The sequence below is a fragment of the Hirundo rustica genome, chromosome 1 (genome assembly GCF_015227805.2).
Source record: "Hirundo rustica isolate bHirRus1 chromosome 1, bHirRus1.pri.v3, whole genome shotgun sequence".
Classification (NCBI taxonomy): domain Eukaryota; kingdom Metazoa; phylum Chordata; class Aves; order Passeriformes; family Hirundinidae; genus Hirundo; species Hirundo rustica.
In genome coordinates, this window is record NC_053450.1 from 67,259,153 (window position 1) to 67,282,945 (window position 23,793).

Here is a 23,793-nt window from a genome sequence, read left to right on the forward strand (position 1 = left end):
AGCACAGATCATGAAGGTAATGGGGACATGGCCTCACAGGCAGAGAAGTTCTGGGAAAATGATAAGAGGATTCCTGTCTGACCTCGATTATTTACTCCTCTAATGCTCATGTTTCACCACTTCAGATCCACTGCTGGTGATGCCTCAAGTTTTTAGCTTTCAAGTTTTTCAGATTCTGTGCTGCCTAGGGGTGTAGTTCTGAGCCTCATATTAAGTGTTAGTAAGCTCTCTTCACAGGGTAGGTAGACAAAACAAATCCTTTTCCTGCTGAAAACCAAGGATAACTTTAAGGCCCAAAAAGCATAAACAACGGTGGACTGAAGAGAGAAAACAAGAAGGATGAGACCACACAACCTGCAACTGTAATTGGACAATTAAACACCAATATGCAAATGGACCAAAACTTATAAAAGTGTAAGACCTCGTGATCAGTCATCCATTTTATGACCATTCTTGGTCCACCCTGGCTGTAGCCCTGGTCAGGCCCTGTCCTGCCCAAGGTGTACCCTAGAGACCTTTCAATAAATACTTGCTTTATTCTCTAGCTCTATCCAGTCTGTTTCAGGTCAGCCTTCCCTAGGCATCACTGGGAGCAATACCAGGTGCCTTCTGGTGACAAGAAGTGTGTGTTGTGTGAGATGGTCAGATGACAAAGGTGTTGAGTCAAAATCCACTGAGTTGGTGAGACTCGTTCCCGAATCTTCAGAGAACTGCATTTCCCCATTAGAATCTGGGCTGGAGTTTAGACAGCCTGTGCCCAAACCTGCATTTCTGTATCCTCACACAGCTGCTGACTGGATGGATCCAGCCTCAGCAGAACTGAGCAGCTCAGTGCCAGGTCTGTCCCCCAGCTGCAGATGCAGCTCTTCCAGACTGCACCTGCAAAAATGCTGTTGTAGGCTACTGCCTTTGTTTGAGGTACAGAAGGGATGCTGCTGCAGCCGATGCAGTTCCTATTCTCCTTATCCCACCACCCAGGGTAAGGATGCTTCCCTGCACCCAGCCCAGTCCTCTCATACAGGCTGTCTCTTCTTTCAGCTAACAGATTCAAAGAAGCTGTCCCATTCCCTGGGGCATGTCTGAACTTCCAGGGTTGTGTATAACTCTTTTGCAGTGGGTGCAATCCCGATTCATAGAGTTGGAGGGATTAATCAATCTGTTAAATGCAGTGAGAATCTGCTAAGTGCAGTGAGCAAGGCATGTGTGTGAAATGTTGTAGAGCAGGATTCCACTGCTTCTGCCAGAAATCATCCCTGTGGTTTATGCCTACTTTTTTAATGCAAGATATAAACAGACCTTGGGATGACAGTTACTGCCTAAAGGCTCTGGAGAGGTCTGTGTGTCCCAGTGGCATTGTATACAGGAAATGTACAGGAAAAATGGCATTTGCACTCTCTGCCCCAGTGTAATGCTTCAGAAGGACATTGCAAGGTCCACAGAGAATCTGGCTTCCAGTTCATTTTTAGGTAAATTAAACCCATGTGGAGAAAGCTGTTCCATGTGTTTCAGGGCTGTGTTTCACAGTGGGGGTCAATGTGCTGTTTCCCAAGGGTTCAGGAGGCATGGGCCAAACCCATCGACACGGAACACCTTGGACCTCACTAAAATGGTGATAGTAATTCCCAGTTTACATAGCTCATGGGAAGGGCTCACAAAACGCTGGAAAGGAGTTGCTGGTACTTATTTCTTAGCTCTATGATTTTGTACAGCCTGGTAGAAGAGATGAAGCATAACAAACAAATTCTTGGTTGTTAGAGCCCAGAAATGTTTGGTTGATTTTGCTTTACCACCAGTTTCAGTAACATAAGCCACTTTATTTGGAGGAGAATAAGGTTTGTGCCTATTAGCTGCTGCCACTTGTGCACATGAGACTGATGTCAGCCATTGACTTCACATCACCAACTATGACATATATACACCTTCTTGAAAAGCACAGCTTGAAGTGGTCATTTAAGCCCTATTTATATTCTTTATTTCAAATATTAAGGCCACCATGATGCCATATGTATTGCTTGAGGATTACAGATCACACCACAGAGTGTTCTATAAATGATTTCTCTTCAACATAGCCTTATATTGTCAGGACAATTGCTTCTATAGTTCCGCTTCCAGTCCTTCCACCTTAGTCTAGGTCCAGCTGTTGCTGAAATTCCTGAGATATTTCTTTATTAATGTTATTATCAGATCCCACACTGCCTCTGTTGCAAGAACAAGATTTGGGCCCGCAGACAATTTCTTAAAAATCCTTAATTCTGGCCCTTTGCGTTGTCTTTATCCATTAGTCATGGAACTAATCACCAGACACACAGTATGCAGGCAATGGACTTGTGTTTATGGTGTCCTTTTAAAGGCATTTTCTCCTCCTGGGAGGAGACAATCCAGAGAAGCTGCTGTCCCCCAGGATATAAGTGGGATCACTTTTATCAAAAACTCCCTATTACCCTTGCTTGCTCAGTGCCCAGCTCAGGCCAGGTGTCAGCCAAGCAGACAGGCATGCCTCTCTGCTCACAAGGGTTTATTGCTGTACATTTATCAGCTCTCTGCAGTGCCACTGAATGCACACACACACCATTTATTTCAATATGATGAGGCAGGAAACACTTTCTTCTGATGCACGGGTAGGCAGCTGTCTTGATAAACTCCAAAACCTGATGCTGAGAACTTGCTTGTGTATGATCTTTGCTGAAACAGAAGTACCCACACAAGGGGCACCTATTCTCTTTTACCATAAACTCTGCTTTGGATTCAAGACTTACTAAGAAAAGGGACACTATTCACATGGGCTCTGACTTGTAAATGATTTCTTCACTTGAGGGATGAGTAGTTTTTACATCCCAGCTTGGGGGCATTGGAGAAGGCTTCGGGCAGTCCATGAGCCAGATGCAGATTTCTTGGGAGCAATGCTGGGTGTGCTGGAGTCAAGCAGCAGAGCCACAGCAGTCAGCATGCAATACCTGAGGGGAGCTCTTGCCCAGAGGAAAACACGCTGGTAAACAGTAACCACAGCCAACCCCAGCTTCCTGTCTAGTCCACTAGTTCTGTGCTTTTTGTGTAGAGATTTATTGATTTTAGACTACAGTGTCAAGAGACAGCAATGATCTGCACAAGTGACCTCGTAAGTCATAAATCACGTGCAATTACACAGGCAGTACTAAACTACTACAGTAGTTTAAACAGCGTTTGTTAGTTGTTATTATCTCTCCTGAGAGCTTAGTGCTATTGCTGTCTGTAGGCTGTGGTTTACAGTAGTGTAATCACCTGAAAATACTGGGTTTGTTAAGCTTCTCAGGTAATACAAAAATGAGTCAAGCAATACTTTCAGATGTTTTAAGTCCAAATGGACTTTAAATGTTTTTCTTGCCTGAAGTTGTATTATTTTATTATGTTCCACCATCCACTCACCAACAGACAAAGGGGTCTTTCACTGGGGAACACTTACTCAAAAAAAAAAGAATTATGAAGGAATTTCTGTGACTTGTAATATTAGTGCTATGACCATCCTAGTGTGACTGAATGTTCAGTAACAATATAGATACCACTTGACTCTTGTTTAAAAGAGCACTAAGTCAGGGTTTTTCTCCTGAAACCTGACATCAAGTCTGTGAAACTCTCCTTTCTTGAAGTGATTCGGGAAGAAAAACTATGTGCTATTTGAGAATGTAAGCCACATACATTTTTAGAGATTACAAGAGACCTTAAAATCCATTGGTTAGTTGTCTAATAATAAATTATTGCTGCATGAATTTATTAAAGATTACTTCGCCCTTCAGGAAAATGGTTGTCATTGTGCTTTTCAAGCTTTTTTTTCTTAAAAGGGTGGACTTGAAAAAACATTTTTAAGCTTATGCTGGTTAGTTTTTAGTTTGATATTTTGTACCAGTAAAAAGCCCTCCCCTTTGCTTACTTTCATTTTCCTCTGTCAAAGGAGATTAAGGCGCATCTCCTTGAGCATGACTGCTATTCCCGTCCTCCACGGAAGCCCAAATGTAGTAATTCCATAGGGATCTAGAACACTGTGATGGGAGAAAGCCAAGAAATACAGGACAGTGAAATGGAGGTGCTCCAAAATGAGCTGGCCCAAGGCCTCTCTCAATTGAATTTTGCAGCTTTCTGGGATGTGGGGCCAAGGTCATTCCTACTGCAGATGCAGCAGAGGGAAGGGCTGGGGCAGGAAGTTTCCATGGGCACACACCTGCTGTTTGAAACAGCAGTGAATAATCAAGGGAAGAGCCCTGGAGCTCCAGCACCCTGTTTTCTCTTCCTCTAAAGAGCGTAGAGGCAGCAGCTGCAGCTGTTGATCGCTTCATTCCTCTCAGAGCTCCCAGCAGACTGCTTCCCTTGGGAGCAACTGGCTCTGCAATCCCTGACCCCACGTGGCCCAGCACTTGTCCCAGCTCAGCACAGCATCCTCGCAGCACCAGGGCTTAGGCTGCACCAGGCAGTTCAGCTACAGTGGTTCTGCTGCCCTGGAGCAACAGCTGCCTGCTTTGTCCTGGCCTTCGGGGGCAAGCAGATCCACCCAAAGCTACAGCAGTCCTAAATAAAAACAGAAAAGCCCACAGCAGGCTGGAGACCACTCCCCATCTCCAGTGTTTGCTGGACCAGTGGTGTGTGTTGGGCAGGAAGCTGCACAGGAAAACAGGAGCTTGGCCTCGGGGAGAGGGCAAATGAGGCATGGAAAACGTGCTTCCCACCTGCCAAAAAAACTGAGGCTAAAGCTTTGCCAGTTGGACTCTACCTTGAGAGCTGCTGGACAAGCTCGCTTCTCATTAATGTCACTGGGATTTCTGCAGGTGCTTAGCAACTGGTGTGCTGTAAGCCCTTACAGGGGCATGATGGGGAACATCACAATGCAAATGTGTGTGAGGCTGAAGCCATCCATGGTCTGAGGGAAGAAATGCACTCAGGTGATACTTCCCAGACAGTAATGGCTGTACTCTAACAGATTAGTTCTCACCCTGACTGCAGGCTTTCTCCTTTAGAGGTATGGCAGTGCTATTAGCCAAAACACATTCCCCCCAAGTCTGAAATGGTATTCATTGCTGCTTCTCTTTCCAAAAGCTTTTCTTTTGTCCTCTTTTCAAGTTTAATTCAACTTATGTATGTTTATCTAGATAATATCCTGTAAGTACTTTGATATCTAAATGTATTCTCAATTTTCACTTCTTCAACATCTGTCAATAAAACGTTTTAAAACTTCTCTCTGGCACAGATGAGCTTTTGACTCATCCATCTTTTCTCTTAAATAAAGCAGGGGAGGTACTGCTCAGTTCTCTCATAGAAGGAAACACTGATGAGAGCAGCAGGTTCATGTGCTGTTTTCAAAAGGAACCCAGCAGGACTGAATGCCATTGCACATGTTGGTCACTAGATCTGTTCTGTCCTCAGCTTCCTGCTAAATGAAACCTGCTTTGATTGTTCCACATGGCAAACTGTTGTTGATTGATGTAGTGCTGAATGGTGCTGGTGGCTGATTCATCACTCTTGGCTTGACCACTGCACAACCTAATGAGTAAAAGGGAGGTACTACTGACTAGGAACAAAAGGACAAGGGAAAAAACATGGAAGGGAAGAAAAGGGAATCTCATAGCTATTGTATGGATACAGAGCATTGAGAGAAGAGTCACTATTGTTTTTGCCAAATTTAAGATGCATTTGCTTTTCTGATGCTGATTTACTCCGTGAGACACAGATTTTGAAAGAATCCATAAATGCTGCATGGGAAAAATTAGCTGAGAAGCAACATCTTAATACAGAGTGCAGGAGTGCATGGAACACTTTTGACAGTGGAGGAGCCTGGGCTCCTACACATTCATTCCCAAAGAATGTTAAAAATATTTGTGGGAGAGAACAAGCTTGTGAAATCGATTTTCTGAGCTGCTGTCTGCTATTTAAAACAAAAATGATCTTACAACAGTTCTATGTGTTTCCTTTTCACATCAGTGTTAAGCTTATCTTATAAACACATATTCAATATGTAATGTAAGTTAAAAATATCCATTATAAAACTCAATGCAAAGAGAATGTGGTTCGGATGCTTGCTGGCATGCAGGGAGATATCCTGTCTTATTCTCTTTTGTACTGTGATACAGTTGTGGCATTATCAGATATCTAGGGCTTTGAAGGCTCTATTGAAAGCATGTCAAAGACTTTTAGAATTTGTTTTTGGCAATATTAGATCACAAAAATTGAGGAATGAGTCCCACCAACTTTCATTAAACAGTGTATCCCATAATTGTTTTTTCTGTTTTGGAGTTGAAATTAAACTAGCATCAATAACACTGTATATTTATTCTTTCAAACAGAAAAATTATCTTAATTATTATCATGTCCATAGAAATATGCATTCAAAACACAGCTTAGACACTGAATAATCAACGCTGTGCGCTGCTTATGCAGGCAAAGAGACGCGTGTGCCTTGCACAAGATCCTGATGTCCATGGTGGAGCTGTCTCCTGATCAGCACCTCACCTCCCCAGTGACCTGGGGAGCCCAAGACTAACAACCCTGGCACAAGTGTTCCACTTGGCAGCTTTGCACATGGGAAAAGAGCATTCCCACAGCAAGCAGTAACTTGTGTAGCAGACAATTCTAGTGCCACCACCACAGGATCGTTGATGGAATATGGGAGTGAAGGCTGTGTGACTGGAGGCTAGGAACAGCTGAGCCTGAACATAGAGTCCAGATTACAACCTGGACCAGCCAGTTTAAGGCCGGGACAAAGACTCAGAAGTGGGAAGACAGAAGCTTGTCATAAGAAAGGGGACAGAAGGAAAGAATGGGCAGAAAACTCTCTGCCCCTTTTCCCCTAGACTTAGTTTCAGGAAGTCATGGTCATTCTCACACTGGCATGTTGGCATGTACCTGCCAGCCATGCCCCCAGCCAAACTCTCAGTCTCCTTCTAAAGTGTGACAATGCTCCATTGCTCTCAGGTATTCTTTTGGTGTCTCATGGTGCTAAGTTCAGCGTTCTAATGTAGAAGGTCCTGCCTTGCTGAAGGCCATCTGGGTGTCAGGATGCCAATGGAGAGTGGAATTCCTGCTTTTTAGCATCTTTTTTAAAAGACTGGGAAATTAGTATTTTCTTCATACTAATTAGTACAAATACTGTAATCACTAGGAATGGTAGAAGAATAGTCAGGTTGTGAAATGAAGCACTCAAAATCTGCACAGTGTCATGATTAAGAGTTACACAGTGATTTGACTGGATCCTGTTACATGTGTTCACTGAAGAACATGTAATAAGCAATGCATTTAACAAGCAAGTTTGAGTCCAACTTTATTTATGCTGGCACTTAATTCAATACAAACATTTGTGCTTTCATTTCCACAGTACCACAGAACCCTGAAAAGTCATCACAACAGCAGCACTTGCTGGTTATTTTAGCTTCCCTTTACAGATGGGACAAACTTCATAGCCAAGTGGCAAGCACATCTGGTAAGGCAGGTTTAGACATTTGGATATCTTGTTACCTTTTCCCTAATTCAAATGACAGTTTCTTCTGAGCCAGGGTAGTACATAAAATATATAGGGTGGAGATGAAATCCTGTCTTTACAGAAATTAATATAAATGAGACATTATAGTACAGATACATATCCTTAAGGTCTAAGTTATTCTGTTCACCAAACTAAATTGCTAACAAATTGACAAACTAAAAAACATCAGCATTTATGAAAATTAAATCCATATGTTCTTCAAATGCATGTATCATCAATTACTTCCAGATGTAAAAATCCATGGATAGTTTTAAAGAATCTCAGTCCCACAGTCAGTTTCCATCATGATACTCCAAATGAGCACTGTTCACAAACAATATACAAGAATATTTAGTCTGTTCAGGAAACAATACTTGTTGCTTTCCTTAGAGCCAGGTATCCTGTAACCACATCTGAAGGGAGCATCCGAATATAGGCAAATTCTTCGATGGTACTAAATCTTAGCTTGCTCTGTGGATCTGTGTAATTTGCCTGAAAAAGAAACAATGGTAGAGATACAATTCAAACAAAATTTATAACCATAATAGTAAAAGAAGTCTTTTAATTACAAGACCACAAAACAGTGAGTTTCTCTTCCTAGTAACAGCACTGCTGTTCTACCATGTGGCCACAAGTCTGTCTTTTTTTCTTTCTCCTCGTGTGAGAACTTATGAGAAGTTAACAGACCCCTATAAAGTCAGATTAGAAATGCATTAAACATAACAGAGGGCTGAAGTAAGTTTCCTATAAAACACAGCGCAAAAGAAATTCCTCAACTCTCTCAACTCACCCTAGCAACTCTGTGCCTTGTGCAGTCTCTCAAAAGGCAGCTCTCCAAAGAGTCAGGCTGCTGCCAATAAATTACCCACAAAGAGGCTGAATTATGGGTGCTCTGATAGCTTTGGACTGCCTTTCTCTTGCTGCATACAACTTAGCTTTTAATTTACTTTAAAGTGGTTGTTAAAGCTAGGGAGTCTCAGCTTATGGTTCTGTGACTGAACTGATAAGAGATTTGAACCGGGCGTCGTGGTTTGCTCCAGATGCCTGCTTCCAGGATAGCAGCCTGGCCAGCTCACCCTGGGCTACGCTTGTATCCTCGGCTATATTTGGACCCTGAGTGACTGGGAGCGGTGCCATTTTCCTTCTATCCTCTCCCCTTCCTTGTTGCTACAGAAACCCGGAGCTGGGCTGAGCTCAGGGGTGGGCCAGGGGCTGCACTGGGAGAAGGCAGGCTTCAGAGCATTGCCTCTCCACACTCAGCCTCCAGGACAATCCCTGTCTCTTCGGCACTGGATTACCAAGTGCCTGCCCAGGCTCCTAAAGTGTCTTTTGTACCTTTCTTTAGCACAAGGTGGTGGCAGGCTGCAAGGCACTTGAGATCCCTCAAGACATTGCTACCAAAAATAGGAAAGGCCAGGAAGAGCTGGAGTAGTCCCCCATGCCACACAGTTACGGTGCAGAGCTCTCTACACTTTTATGTTGGAAAGCACCTGTTGACCATGGTAACAATCCAGCCAATCATTTCATCTGATATGACTTAGAAAATTCAGTGTTATTTGTAGCTTGGTTTTCTTTACAAATAAACGCTCTCAGGTTAATTAAACGTAGTCAGCCAACAGTTCAAGCCATCCATTAAGTTTCAAACAAATGGCAAAGTTATAACATTAGGAATAAATTTATCCCTGCTGGTAACTTCATGGTCACAGCAGGTATAAATTTATTTCACTCTTTACATCTGGCCTCATATAATAAAAAGCTAAGCAGTTAAGACTGCTTTTCAAATGTGCATGATTCTGTAACAGAGTAAACAAGCAATATCTGTAATTTGCATTGTGCACCGATCTAGGTTAAAAATATTATGGCACCTCTTCACTCTTCTGGTATTATGTATTTGGCTGTACTGTGTGCAGACACTAATGTACGGTAACTGGCCATCCATGCCATGGCTTCACCCTGAAAAGAAACTTCACCAATACTCCAGCAATAATTAGAGATTCGAATATTAAATTAATATGAATTTGCAAATAAAAAACTCTGTCGTGTTTAAAAACTAAGTGAAAGGCCATGGACATATGCTCTTAAAATACAATAAACTAGGTATCTCAGTCTGTTTCTATAGTAACAGGGCTGATCCATTTTCAGAAAAGGAAGAGAAATATAAACATTTAAAGGTTTGGGGGTTTTTAAAATCTGCTTTACAATAAATTACTCTGTTTTGCATATTAAAATATCTACATACTCATCTTGCAAGTTTGGAAATAATAGGTTTATTTTGCAGTGTCAATACAGTAGATAATAGCTTTAGAATTGTAGACTGCCTTACAAATATAAATTGGCTGCTCTTCTGAGACCGTTGGTAAATTTAATTCCGTTTGTGCTACACACAGAAAGAGAAGGGGATCAGTAGAATTTAACTGTGGCATCTAATATAAGAGCAAGTATGCTGATTGAGAATGTTTTAATACAGTTCTCTTTTTGTACCTAGTAGACAATTTAATTCTTCCCTAAATGGGTAACGCTAAGGAATTTTTTTCCCCCCATGGGGAATCCAGCATTCCCACAGAAAATACATTCTTACACAACTGCTTTTATATTTTACACAGAAAATACAGGGACAATTTTCTAATACTATATTTCTACAATATTCTATTGTCCCACATATCTTCCTACTAGGAAATGATCTTGAAAGCATATTTGCTGCTTCTTATGAAACATTTCTAGCCTAGCAATTTAAAGGACACACCGTCACAGGTATTTTAATTAAAAAAGGGTTTTTTAAATGTGGTAATTTTATCATAGTCTGGAGAAACCTTGCAGGCCAGGTAAAATAGGAAACTTGACGCACAATGCAATTAGAGGATGGAAAATTAAGGAAAAAAAAAAGTGGAAAGAGAAGAAAAGAAAACAAAAGCAGCACTGAATGGATTTGTATAGAGAGTATCTATACTAAGCTAGAATAGTTATTGTACATAAATCACTGATGGAAAAGAGGTGCTGGTAAAGAAAAGATGAGGAGCTGAGAGAATTTTCTAAAGTTTAACTGGTAGGGATATGGTCTCCACTCCCATCTATACCCTGCATCATCAGTTCACTATAGGTGCAACAACTGATTAGTTTTGAAATACATCAAAGGCTAGTGCTGGAAAGCATTCTTTGCTTCCTTGGAGATGGGGGCAGGAGTCTGCCTGGCTAGAGGGAATTATCTTCCCTGGGTTTCTGAGCAGTGTCTTCCATTTGCTGTCTGCCAGTTCATCTGTGAGGGAGATGTTGCTTTTCCACTCCCTCTTGAACACCAAGGGTTCATTTGAGCAATTCACTCCCTTTCCAAACCACATTGAGAGGCACAGGCTGGACACATGCCACCTCCTAGGTGCCTTATTTAAATGTGTTACTTAAAAAATAAGGTCTAAGAAAGTGTATGCTACCAAATCAAGATCAAATGCTAGGATGTGCAGGATTACCGTTGGTACTACAGCTAATCTTGGACACCTTGCACTAAATATCCACTATAAGGCAGCCCGTAGTTAAGTGCTCACCATTTTCTGTCCTAATGAGGACTTTTTGCCTAATTCAGTGCACACAATGCAATGGTTTGCTAACCTGCATCAGCATAACAAATATGTACTTTTAAGGACATCTCCAGGAGGTGACATCAAGCCTGTGAAAGTGGGCTAATGCCCTATGGGTGAGAAACAGATTAAACTGAGGGAAGTGACACAGGAATTCTGTGCAAGGCTCTTTGACATTACAAAGTTTTCGTTATTGCAGCTACTTAGTGAAACGATTACTTAAGCTTTCTTTTTACTCCAAAATACAACATTCCCAGTCACTTCAATTGTAAGAAATGCACAGGCTTCTGCAAAATAAATCACTGGCGTTTGAGGGTGAAAAGTGAAAAGATATGCTGTCACTAATACCTGTTCTAAGTAAAAATGATTCATGTAACATAGAAACAGTTTTCATAGGAGATACAAAATTTTTGTTGGGCAGAATTCAATGACTTTACTCCTGTTTTGTGCCAACTGAATCTTTGGGGAATTCAGGCACCAAATTCTAACTACCAAGACTTTCTGGAGCATGTGCAAAACGTATCTAAGTCAAATGTGGTTTGGGTTTTTTTCCTCTTTCTTTAACAAAAACACGTAAAAAAGCCCATCTGTGACACACAGGCTATACATCTGCCAAACTCCAACTTTCAGCTCTGAAGCATAGGGGTGTTTGAAATTCTCAACAGTCTGTGCCAAGTGTCTGTTTCAGGCTGATTTGTTTGAGGCAACGTTTGAGAGCAGTGATAACAAGGGGGCTCTTTTAACCTGGTGGAAAAGAGGCCAAACAATAAAATTTTGCCTAATCTCATTATTGAAAATTGCTGAGACATCTTTTTTAAACTTCCTCCACATCAGGCAAACATCATGGAAAGTTTCAGTCAGGGTGGGTATACCTTGGCAAAGTTAACAGTCATAGAGACTGTGGACTACCAGCCTTCCCTGCATCTCTTAAGGATTAGAAATTATGGGCACCAATGTAGATTCTACAGGTGGCAAAGAGGTGTCATAGAAATTACTTGGCAGGACAAGGTATTTAACCTGTCCTGACATCTACTAACAGCCTAAGGATTTTGTGATGTAGTGGCAAGTATTTGGGGCCTGGCTCTAAATCACTGGACAATTATTAGGCCCAAGTCTGAATATCACCTGAGCATATAATCTTTTACAAAACAAGGCACCAGCGCTATTTCATTGTGGAAGGTGAGATGCCAGTTTTGAGGGAGAGAAAAAAAAACCCAACAAAACAACTTACTGGAAGTCCTGAGATGTCTGAATATTTCTTAGCAGGTTTAAAGGAAGGAGGAGCATCAATATTAAAATCTAGAGAGAAACAAAGGCATAAACTCAGAGTCATATATATACATTCTATAACACAAACCTACTCTCTGAGGTCTCTATTAACTAGCAACTCTAAGGCAAAGAAAGATGAAGCAGAATCACCTCTGAAAACATTTATCCTGTTAGCACTGTAAATCACAGCCTGATCCTGCTCACTTATTAATAGAGTTCAGCAAGCAGAACTGCCCTCCCCAAAAGGAAAATGCCAGAGCTGTTTGAAATGCGTCCATTTCTTCCAAGTCTTAATGAATTCCCTTGCAGTCAGTCACGTGCAAAGAATAGCCATTATCAAATGCATACTGTATGTTAAGACCGTGAAACATTGCTCAAGATTGTAGTTCTGAAATACTATAATCCAGAAGAGCAAAGTAATCTTTTAAATCAGTTAAATCTTTAAGCATGTACCACTTTAAGCCTAGTCAATGACCTAGAAAATTGTCTGAATGTTTAAACTGAGGGCTGGAAATTGCTGTTCTTTGATGCCCTTTAGATAGCAATTACCATTCATAAACATTTTTTAAGATACATTTGGTATGCTTAAGTAGGCAAATCCTCAATTTTGGATGTTTACAGAAGTATCTTGTACCTGACTAATTTCTTTCCTCTTTCCTGATCTCCCTTGCAACTCATTCAGATGCTATGTTCAACTCACACTCCCTCCATACCAAATTTCTAACTCATCATCTCATAATCCAAAAGACCCTAATGCCACAGACAGCTGGTTTTAAATACGAAACTGGTATTTCTTTTCCCTCCTTCTCATAAAAAATCCTGTAAATTTCTGGTTGCAAACAGAGCATGGTAGAAATAGCAACATCAGCAGACTGTCAGTTACAATGGTCAGGAACACACAGTAGTCTGCATTTTTCTGTAACAGTTGCATCTAAAACACTTCAAAAAACAGCAAGCTATTTTTGGATAAATCACCAAGTCTGACAAAAAGTATATGCATATGCTCAGTTTTGAAATGCCTCTGCTTGCTTAAATAAAATCTGAGGATTGCATTCTGCCGGCGGCTACGTTCAATAGTATCCTACTTTACAAGCAGACTTGAAGAATATCTAGATTAAGACCACTGCTGTAACTCTGTTCCTGTGGATGTAACCAGCTAGGACTGCTAATCAGCACTGCTAATAGTGTAGTTTCAGCTGTGCTGCACTAAAGAGAGAATGTAGGATTTAAATCTCCCAAGAATCCAGGATAAGGAGCTGGACAGGAAGCCTGGGCTGGGGTCTAAGCTACTGCAGGTATGTGGCTTAGCAGAAACTATTTGAAAAGTGCTCAAACAGAGCCAATCAAGCAGCAGCCACCCACCAAAAGACCTCTGGGCTGTACACAGAGGAGGAAGCACCTAACCAGTGGAAAGGTGACAAAAACCTCATGGGAATAAGGGTTTCAGACTGTGTTTGGACAAATACTTTATTAAACTCTCCCCTCTAATGTACTTGAACTTTGCCATGATACTCCAAATCATTTGCTTCCCCCTCCTTTCCACTTAGGGCTGACGAGTGTGATTGGAGTAATCTTAAATGTACTACTGGACCCTGTTCAAGCAGGATACTGCATGCACGGATGAAATAATTTAGGTTAGTTTTAAAGAAAGTTATTTGTATGGATTCTATTATTTATAAATACATGCAAAGCGTCTAAGCAGCTTACAGCTAGGATCATTTAGTTGCCATGGCAATGCCCTTTCAGAAGCAAGAATTTGTTTTAGGTTCTTCCACGTTCTGTTCTTCTTGCCAGCTGCTGCTCCACCAATGCCGGAGTGCTAGAATTAAAAATATGGTGTTTAGAGAAAAAAATAAATAAAGAGTACTATTTCAGAGCATGACACTTCTATTTCATAGTCTTTCTGATATGTCTCATCTTGTCATGAAGCATTTGTTATTCTCACTTATTTCATCAGCAGGCTACTATACTGTACACTTTAATCTTGGCTGCAAGCAAAAACAAAGCTTTTTGGACTCTGTCAAAGCTTCTATGTTTCCTATTAACTGAAGGAAATGAAAATCTGCTTTTTACATGGAAATAGAAAATCAATGTGGTTAGGCTTAGCCTGAGATTACAGGATTCTGTATGTACTTCCTATCGTATTAGAACTTATTACTAAGAAGTTGTTTCTAAAATTGTGATTATACAGCTAAATTTTCCCCCTCCTTTTTATGGCATATTACAGGTGCAGCTCTTTCACAAATTATCCATGACTGCAGAAAACACAACTGATCTTGCAAAATGTAATGAATACTATGAGAAACTTTCTGGAAATTTTATTTTTCTTTCTAAAGCTAGGAGACAGCATAATAGAAAGAGAATAATAAATAGAATGTTGGCTGCCAAGACAATTTTACATTTTGAAAGGAACACTAATGGAAGACTTGCCACAGGTACTGTAATGGCAGTTGCGGTTATCAAATGTGATTGCTACAGAGTAATTTATTTATGTCCCTCCAGAGACAGAAGCTGCACAACATACTGTACTACTTCTAAATGATCAAAGGACACAGATTTACAGCTTAACTTCAGAAAAAAGAAAATGTTCTTACAATTGAGAAGTTGCTATTTCTGTTAGTAATTACTACTTGCCCCATGAGTCTCTTTGAAACTCAGTGAAGTTCTGGAAACACACTTCTGCTTTGAAATTAACCAGTTAAATTGATGAGGATGACAGGAGGAAGGGTTCAATGAGAAAGCTTTTTTTGTTGTAGACCTAAGATATATTCAGGAAGGATGCTCATGAGCTGATGATATACTGCATTTTGGTGATGGGTATGTGATTTAAAACATAGAAGCAAATATTTGCTCTTAGGGTAACACCTTAGTCATCCAAAGATCATTGTATAATAGAGACTACTACAACATGAGATGAAACTACATATACTTCCACACTACTAATTCAAATTCATTGCATGAATTTTGCCCCAAATCACTGCATAATGATTTCTTTGTTCAGTATTCTCAAAACCAACCTCTGTTTTTTTATGAACTTATGCCTCCTAAAAATAGGGCTGAGCATCACCTCACACACCTACAATGAAAAGGCAATGACTGCCAAGCACAAATGAATCAAGAAAAGTTCAGAGAAAGCTGGAACTAGGACAGGTGGAGCTACTACTCTACAGCAGCTATTTCTCTACACAAGTCAGAAAATCTTTTTCCCCTTCCCCATTGTCAAAGGATGTAAATTCCAATGAGAAAGTTTAGGGAAAGGTCAGTTCTTCCTCCTTCTCTTAAGTCTATCCTCTGCAGTGAGCTAATGGTTCAAACTGGGGCATAAGTATGAGAGTTAGAAACTATTTGATTTATTTTCTTCCTTTTAAGACAAATTAGGCTGGAAAGATGCGAAAATCCATCCAGATTGTTATTACCAGGTCATACCAATGAAATGCTGATTAACACTCAGTGCATTTCTTCTCAAATTAGTTACTGTATTGGAGGGGACAATTTCATGGTTTTTATCACAACTGCCTATTATTTCTGCAGCAGTTGCCAAAGACCCTGTACATTAATTATTATTGCAAGCATGCAGACATAAGCATCGCCTCTTTGGAAATGGTGACATCCCTCTGAGAACTGAAGGATCAGCTCAGGGCCTCATGGATATTTAAATCTTATGTGGAAGCTACATGAGATGCCTCTGGGCACAAAAGGAGCTTTTGCAATAAGCCTCATTTCTCAAAGATGGCTGGTGCTTGCTGAAGGATTAGTGAGCAAAGTATATGTTGTGTGAATGCCCCTCTCATGACTGAAGTTGTCTGCAAAGCAGATGTAGAGCAACTCACATGTCAGAGATTAATTTCATACCCCCTGCCAAACTTGGGTTTAGTGAGCTGTGCGTTGCCCGATTACTTGCTATGTGCTCTGGGATATTGTATCTTGTTCATACAGGATGAAATCTGGGATAAAACCCTTCTTTCTAAGTACTGGCTTAGGACCAGCAGTCTGAGAGGTTTGCTTGTGTAGAAAGCATTTGTACAGTGTGCCAATCAGTTGGTCTTGGCACAGCAAGATAAAAAGATATCAAAAACAAACCCAGCATTACTAACTTAATCTTCTTCACCTTCTCTCCTAGTTTAACCCTCAGAGTGTCAGGAGCCTGCATTTCATCAGCTGTCAGTGTTTACATGACTTTGAATGCTGGCAGGCCAGACTTCTAGGGAGCACAGAGCATTTTGCTTCTAAATCTAGCTATGATTGGAAGAAGACACCATAAATCTGTTAAGAGTTTCAGGGACCAAAAGAGGAGCAAAATGCCATTTGCTAATGACTCTCTGGCTAATTTCTAGCTCAATTGCTTTGAAGCCTGCCTTGACTAGGAACTGGAACATGGGATTCCTGCATTTGTAGTATTAACTGTTCCTCTCTAGCTGTGGTAGTTTGTGAGATACCACATCATAAAACTTTCACACTTACCTGCACCTAATGGGTTTCCTCACCCTGTTCCAGCATTTAATATAACAGTTCTGCCTCTGGACCAGTGCAATTCTCATGCTATAATACAGTGTGCACTTTAGACTGTGGTGTTACATGGATTGAGGTGAATTTCTTAAAAAGTGTTAAACCTCCTATTTGGCTATTAAGCTTATTTTCTTAATATTTACACTAGGAACATGGTTAAATAGAATCCTAGTTACTCTTCTATGGGAAAAGCTTGAAATTTCAAATTGCTAAAATAATATACTTACAATGAAGTTTGGGTCTTTAAATGGTAACGGCTTGGCAGAAGTTTCCACTGATCCTGTGCTGGAGTCTGTGTTCAGAAATTTATTTTCACTCACAGCCTCTCCACCTGCACTCTGCAGAGAAAAATACAGTCTTACTGCTTGTAACGCTGAGCAAGTTTAACTGGAGAGAGAGCCATCTGCTGTATTACCTACCTGTTGCCTTTTTAGCTTTCCTATCTCTCTGGAATCTTTAAAAATGTATGCCAAGAGTGGAGAAGCATGAAACAGAGTATTTCTCAATCAATTTACAACTGACACACAAAAGGGAGAAGGGGAATAGAGTGGCCAAAACCCACTGAGTAAAAACTGCATGGGGTTTACTGCAGTGTTAATGGAAGCCCCCTCATCTCACTTTATAAACTGCAAGACAGCATGTGCAACCCAAACCAGCAGAAGTGTACATCAAATCTCTTTTAGAATGTTCTATATAAAGTAATAACAGGAATATATAACATTTATAAAAAGGCTTTCCATCAACTTTCTAAAGAAAAACTGATTAATCATTTTATTCTTCATCCTTGGCACCAGCTGTGCTTGAGAGAGGATGGAGAAAAAGTATGTTATTATATATTATTTTTATATGCAAGCTTCACAAAAATCTACATGGGTGCTAGTTAGTGTTTTCTAGGTTTTCTTTATAGTTTGTTTATTTATTTAGCAGGAAAAGCAGTCAGAAAAGATGCATGTGACTGGAAAGCTAAAAAAGTTGTGTGTCAATCTAAGCAATTTCTCATAATTCTGCATAGCTGAGGGGGTTTTGTTTGTTTGTTTGTTTTTAAAATTTGTTAGTGACCTGTCAGTCTCCACATTACCAGAACTAGTCCATGCTACATACATAAATGTTTATTTGAAATCCTCATCTACCCTGAAGTCAGTGCAAATTTTTCTACTGAGTTTGGTAGTTTAGTCAATAGGAATTAATACTTCGATTTTTTTTTTTTTTTTTTTTTTTTTTTTTTTTTTTTTTTTTTTTTTTTTTTTTACTTGGAGTAAAATCTTGGCTAAAAGCTAAATCAGTATTTCCTCGGCAGATGGTTAAAATGGTCTTTCATGTTATGTTTATAGAGATAATACTTAGGGGGAAAAAGTGCTTTCCTGTAAAAACCTTTTATGTTGATACAATACTCATTTAAGTATAAAAAAAGGACTGTTATTATTTGTGGCTTATTGGAGTATCTCTACACATTGGACTATATAAGGCCATGATTCAGCATATCCTTCTCCATGTGACTACAAGGGAAGTGTTTTAACTCTTAATACATGCAAAAGTAATCACAGGATTAGGGACTAGGCAAGTTGAACTCTTCTTAGGGGAAATACTTCGGTCATTCTACAGTGCCTGTTTTCAACATAGCAAAGAGAGGTCTTAAATACTATTAAGTATAAAGTAAAAAGCAATGTTTCTAATGCCTTACTACAATAAAAATATGAATAGAAATAATCTGTTTTCAAAACAACACAGTCCTCTGTATGTTCATATTACAGGGGATAAGGCAATAATAACATCAGCAGAAGCAACACTGAAGCCTGTAGCTTAAACTTCATTCTTTCATTGAAGACAGAAAACATTAAAAAGGCAGTGACTGCCAGAGAAACAGCACAAATGCAGATGGATGTTTAGAAACATGTACATTATGTGGCAGTGAGCAGAGAAAATATCTTCATCAATCCTGAGTAAAGTGGCTTTATACACTGAGTTCCTAGGTTTCAAAGTATATTCTTGTACATGCATGCTTCCAGCACTTCAGATTTCAGCAGCAAACATTAGTCAGCTTTGAGAAAGACAAGGCTTGTGATACAAGATTATTTTTCATGAATTCATTATCCCTGATACTGCTCATTATCAGTGTAAATTCTCTTAAGTGGAAGAATCAGCACTCAGATATATGCTTCAAAGCATTCTAGCCTTTTCTTTGGTACCATCTGGTTGGTTTTAAATCCAGTTCTACAGATAATTACTTTATCACTTTTGTCCCTTCAGTGATCTAAGTATGAAACAGGCTTTGAGCAGTATTTTAACAATATCTCAAAACAGTAACTAGTACTTTGAGACTCAGCAAATAAATATAGTTAAATAGTAAAGGGGAAGAAGCTTCCTTATACATATAGTCTGTAATTTCTGCAGCTGGATATACCTACATACTACCCTCACTGTCTTCAGGTTTTTTTTCTGTGTGGATTCAGTGCTAATCTTGCTGGTACAGTGGGGAGGAAAGTAAGGAATTGTTCCTGGCAGGACAATTCCTGAATGTAAATACTATGTGTAATTTCTTTTCCATACCAGCTCCTAAGGGGTTTCAGGTATTAGAGCTGCTAAGAGTGGGCTAGTTCTCATTACAGGGCAGATGTTGATTTTGTTGGTGCTGGTATCCCTTGAACAGTGGCAGAGGCAGCAGGATCTAGAGCAGCAACTGCTGCTTTTTGGGCTTGTTGCCCATCAAGGCACTAGGTTCATGGGATCACCCAAGTCATCCTCCAGTGCCAGTGAGACATAATGCCAGCAGTAGCCTCTGGATCTGTCACGGACCATTTGAGAGCAGCGGTTTCCTGTCCAAGGCAAAGGGTGCAGGGCTGTAAAGCAGTTTTCATACCACTGAGGCGTGCAGCTGATACCATCATTTCAGAGCCCTATGACAGACTAGGAAGCAAATAAGACTGAGTATTGTGATTCCAGTTAAATGCTGGGAACTGAGATACAGACAGACTGTAGAGGAATGCCAGTTCCCTCACTTAGCACTGCTTGTACAGAAACTCTGATTTTTAGCAACGGGACCATGGCAGAGACACACTCAGCTAATGTGCTTTTCTTTTGGAAAAACATTAAAGAGTTGAGCAGAAGCACTGCTTCCCGAATAACATGCTATTGCACAGAGGCGTGAACTTTGGCAGTACAGAGCTTTGAAAAGCCCTTCCCGTGCAGACTGCAGAAATCTCAGCTGTTATCCTCTGCAGCTTTACAGCCACAAACTTCAAGTGCCTCCAGAATCTACAAATCTCTCTGGCCTATGTTTTAAACGTCAGGATTTAAAGCATAGGAAACATCATGTAATTTTTCAGATTAATTTTCTGAAAGTTTTTTAAAGGCAAGGGATATGGATCTACCTTTGCTCTGCAAAACATGTTTCCTGAAAGTGAATAATACAGTGATAAAACGAACCATTATTTACAGCCTGAAAAGAGATTCCTCAGTGAACAATTACTGCACAGTAAAGGTAATATTTAACTTTTAACATCAGTTGAACAAATCTTTCCCAAATGTACTTGTTTTCCTGGTCATTTAGATTGGAAGACAGTTTATTCTTCACTGTCATGTGCGGGGACAAACAAACAGGAAGAATTCAAATGGCCTTTGTAGTCCCATGAAGTGACGGTGGTGTCGTGAGCACAGTGAGGAAGTGTCTGTCACCAGGGGACACGCTCTGCTCAATGTGTGCTGTAACCCCCAGTCACGTGTGGGGCAGCTTCCTCTTCCTCCCCAATCCACTGCTCATCCCCAGCACATTTTCCCGAACGAGCTGCTCTCTTAGCTAACACCCTCACCCCCAGACTCCCAGGATAATCCCAAGTGCTTTGCTGTGGGGCTAAAAAGAAGGTGCAACCATGGGCTGAAATGCTCAAAAGCCTCTTTAAAGTTTCTTTTTAACTGATCTTGTAAACAATCTTTATGGGGAATTCAATATACACTTCAAGGAGAGAGCAGCTTTTAACGTGCACTCCATAACTAAATTGTGTCTTTTAAATGGTAGTTTATGTAACTAGGGCTACAGGGAATTTGTGCTACATTAGTCACTAAGCAGTATGTTTTTCTCCATAGTCTGTTGAAGATCATAGCAACGAAGATTTTGGAGTGGCTTTACATTTACGGGGTACACTTGCATGGGAAAATGAAGATGTGACGTCAGTACAGTTGAATATGCTTATGCTAGTTTTACCTCAAATAAGGATAAAAACACTGCAGTAAAGACTGCAGCTAAGCCATCAGTAACTACCCATACTCTCCAGGCACCTTTTTCTGTGGCTATTAATCCCCACTGAAGTCCATGTTGCCTCTTCTTCTCATGTTACCCCTCTCGTTGTTCTCCTCCGCCCCCCAGTATCCCCAAGGCATTGAGCAACCTTGACTGGAATGGCATGTATTAAGAGTCATAGGCAGCAGGTCAAACTCTTCTTACAGGAGCACTTGTGCAACTTTATTCCCTCTGTAAAGTCATGTTTATGTGCTTCAGCTGAATTTTAACTACAACCACAGTATGGCAAGTTGGCAACCTCTGTCCCTCCTGAGATAGACGAGAGAAATACTGAGGGGACGCACTTCTATTTTGCAGTTCTTTTCACAAGACCATATATCGAGTATTCCGAGCATCCCTGCTGGGAGGGACACTGCCCTCCCTCTTATGTCCTAGGACTGGATGACAGTCGCCCAAGGGAGGAAGATAGCAGAGAACTTGGTAGCAAAAAATTGAGAGACTGAAAACCTGCAGCAAACACTTGGGAGTGGTCATAAGTTTGTTTTAGGAGCAGCCAAGTCGGGGGAAGAGACCAGACCTAAGCTTTGCTACCTTTATGCTGATTTCTTTTAGAGTAAAGCCAAACCCCAGGAATGAGCCTAGTTTGGACTCTGATGTATATTCTGTCTGTACTGGGAGAAAACACACTGGAGGCTGCCTATTCACATACTACGTTCAGTATTAGGTTTTGGTGGATCTATTAATTTTTTGCATGTATTTTGCTCCAAATTCCCTACCGCAGATGTTTTCACTTGATTTCCAAAGACTGTGCCATCTGTCTGGTTTTATTTAGAGAGGACAAGCAAAACTTGTAGACCATGGAAGCTGATTTCTTTGTTTTGGCTATTTCTAGGTGGAATCAGTTTTGTGGGGTTTGGGATAGGTGTCTGCAGTAGAACTAAATACCAGGTGAAATTATCTTATTATGAAAGTGTTTGTTTCACTCATAATTTTTTAAATTCCCCCAGTAAGGATTAAAACTGCGCACCATCAGTATATATCAAAATAGCTGATATATACTGAAGTAAAATTTCTTACCTATTTACTTTCGCATTATATTCTATAACTTTTTATTATTTTATAACAATAGGATTTTACTATGTATTAAAAAAAACCCATGAAAACATAAAACATAAAGTCACAGATGTAAATACGTGCATTTCTGGCATCTTGTCACTGCATACCACGCGTGTCATGGCTCAGAAAATATAATGGATCTGCACATCACTGAAGGTATACTATGACTGTCGGTGGCCAGTTTCAAGAGGTGTTATGAGTTTATGTGCTAAAACAAAATTTAAACCCAGAAGGTAGCTGAACAGTGCATTGGTACATCAAAACTTAAATGCATAGATAAATTCTATGAGAACTGGAAAGGGAGTTCCTAATTTGAGGATGCAAAAACAATATGGAAAACATTGATTCTCTCTGTTTTCTGCAAATCCTTAATTTGTTAGTTTTGACAATATATTGACTACAGGAATTGTAGATGAGGGTGATTGCACATGTTGGGTTTTGGTTTGGTTTTGGTTCGGCATACAGTATTTCTGAAATGCTGGCTTTGTCTTGTAGCGATGATGAGGGTGTTGCATGTCACTATTGAAAAAGAGGTAATCAGAGGGGTCTGGCCCCAAGCATCCAGTTTACTGAGGAACCCATTGTCTTTAAACTCTCTATGTGAAATTCAATAAATAGTTTAATTTACTTTTACATTCTTTTGGCAGCTGATTTTCATAATCACAATACTACTACAATGTTGCTTTAACTCAGCTTCAAAAATGGTGCATGTTTAAATATTCCTGTAGTAGCTTACTTTTAAAGCAGCAATATCCAACTTGTAGCAACTTACTTGGCTTTTGGGTGTATGTAAGTTCTGTGATATCCTGACAGAGCTGTGGCTTGCAGCCAGGGAAGAAAATGGTAATTTATAAAATCGATGGATAATACCTGTATTTTCACTAGCAGACAATTACAGTGAGTGAGAATGCCATGTGGAAACAGAGCGCGAATATCACTAGATGACAGCAGCGATTATATGAGCAGACTTTTTAAAATTGGGAGTAGATCCTGAATGTCAGCTATTTATCAGAGTGCCAGCTAATACTGCTCATACTGGAACATATATTAAGCTGTTTGATTAATATATTAGCTCTCACTATAACAAGGCTGGCCTGGGCTCTTGCACATTCTGAATATCTAAATCATTTAACTTTGCATGATGACATGACAGGGGCCATTAAATCTTGAGCACGTACCCTCTGGCAGACAAAAATGCAGCTCTTTACATTGCTGGGAATAATTCAGTTAGAAAGGTGTCAGAATTAGACGTGTTTAAGCTCAAGTTAAAAGGATGGTGAAAAAATTTCTCATCGCCAACATTATAACCATGGTATATTTCTGAAAGCAAACTTACTGAAGACTCGGTAACAATGCAGGACTGAAGAAGCAGCACTGTTCAAATGCCAAGACGGAAAAAAAAAACAACCCTAATCTTGCACATTCACAGCAAATTTTGTTCCACAGGGCACTGAAAAACTGAATTTACTTTCAAAAACCAAAATCCTGAGTAGTATCCAGCTATTAAGTACAGTGCAGATCATGGTTCCCAATTTCAAGCAGGTACTAGGGTTGGCAAGTCATTTGTGTATACAGTTTAAATTGTGAGTAAATCCATCTAAGTCAGTGGGTTTTATCACTAT

The 23,793-nt window shown here is 40.1% G+C and overlaps 1 protein-coding gene across 1 annotated transcript in view; it reads right to left on the minus strand.

Annotated features, from left to right (window-relative positions):
* Window positions 1-7,253: 7,253 nt before the first annotated feature.
* Window positions 7,254-23,793, minus strand: part of INO80C (INO80 complex subunit C) — a 30,229-nt gene continuing 13,689 nt past the window's right edge. Inside the window, 4 exon segments of the mRNA XM_040054706.1 lie at window positions 7,254-7,969; window positions 12,278-12,345; window positions 14,023-14,134; window positions 17,049-17,159. Of these exon segments, the coding sequence (XP_039910640.1) occupies window positions 7,838-7,969; window positions 12,278-12,345; window positions 14,023-14,134; window positions 17,049-17,159 (423 nt within the window). The 3' untranslated portion in view covers window positions 7,254-7,837.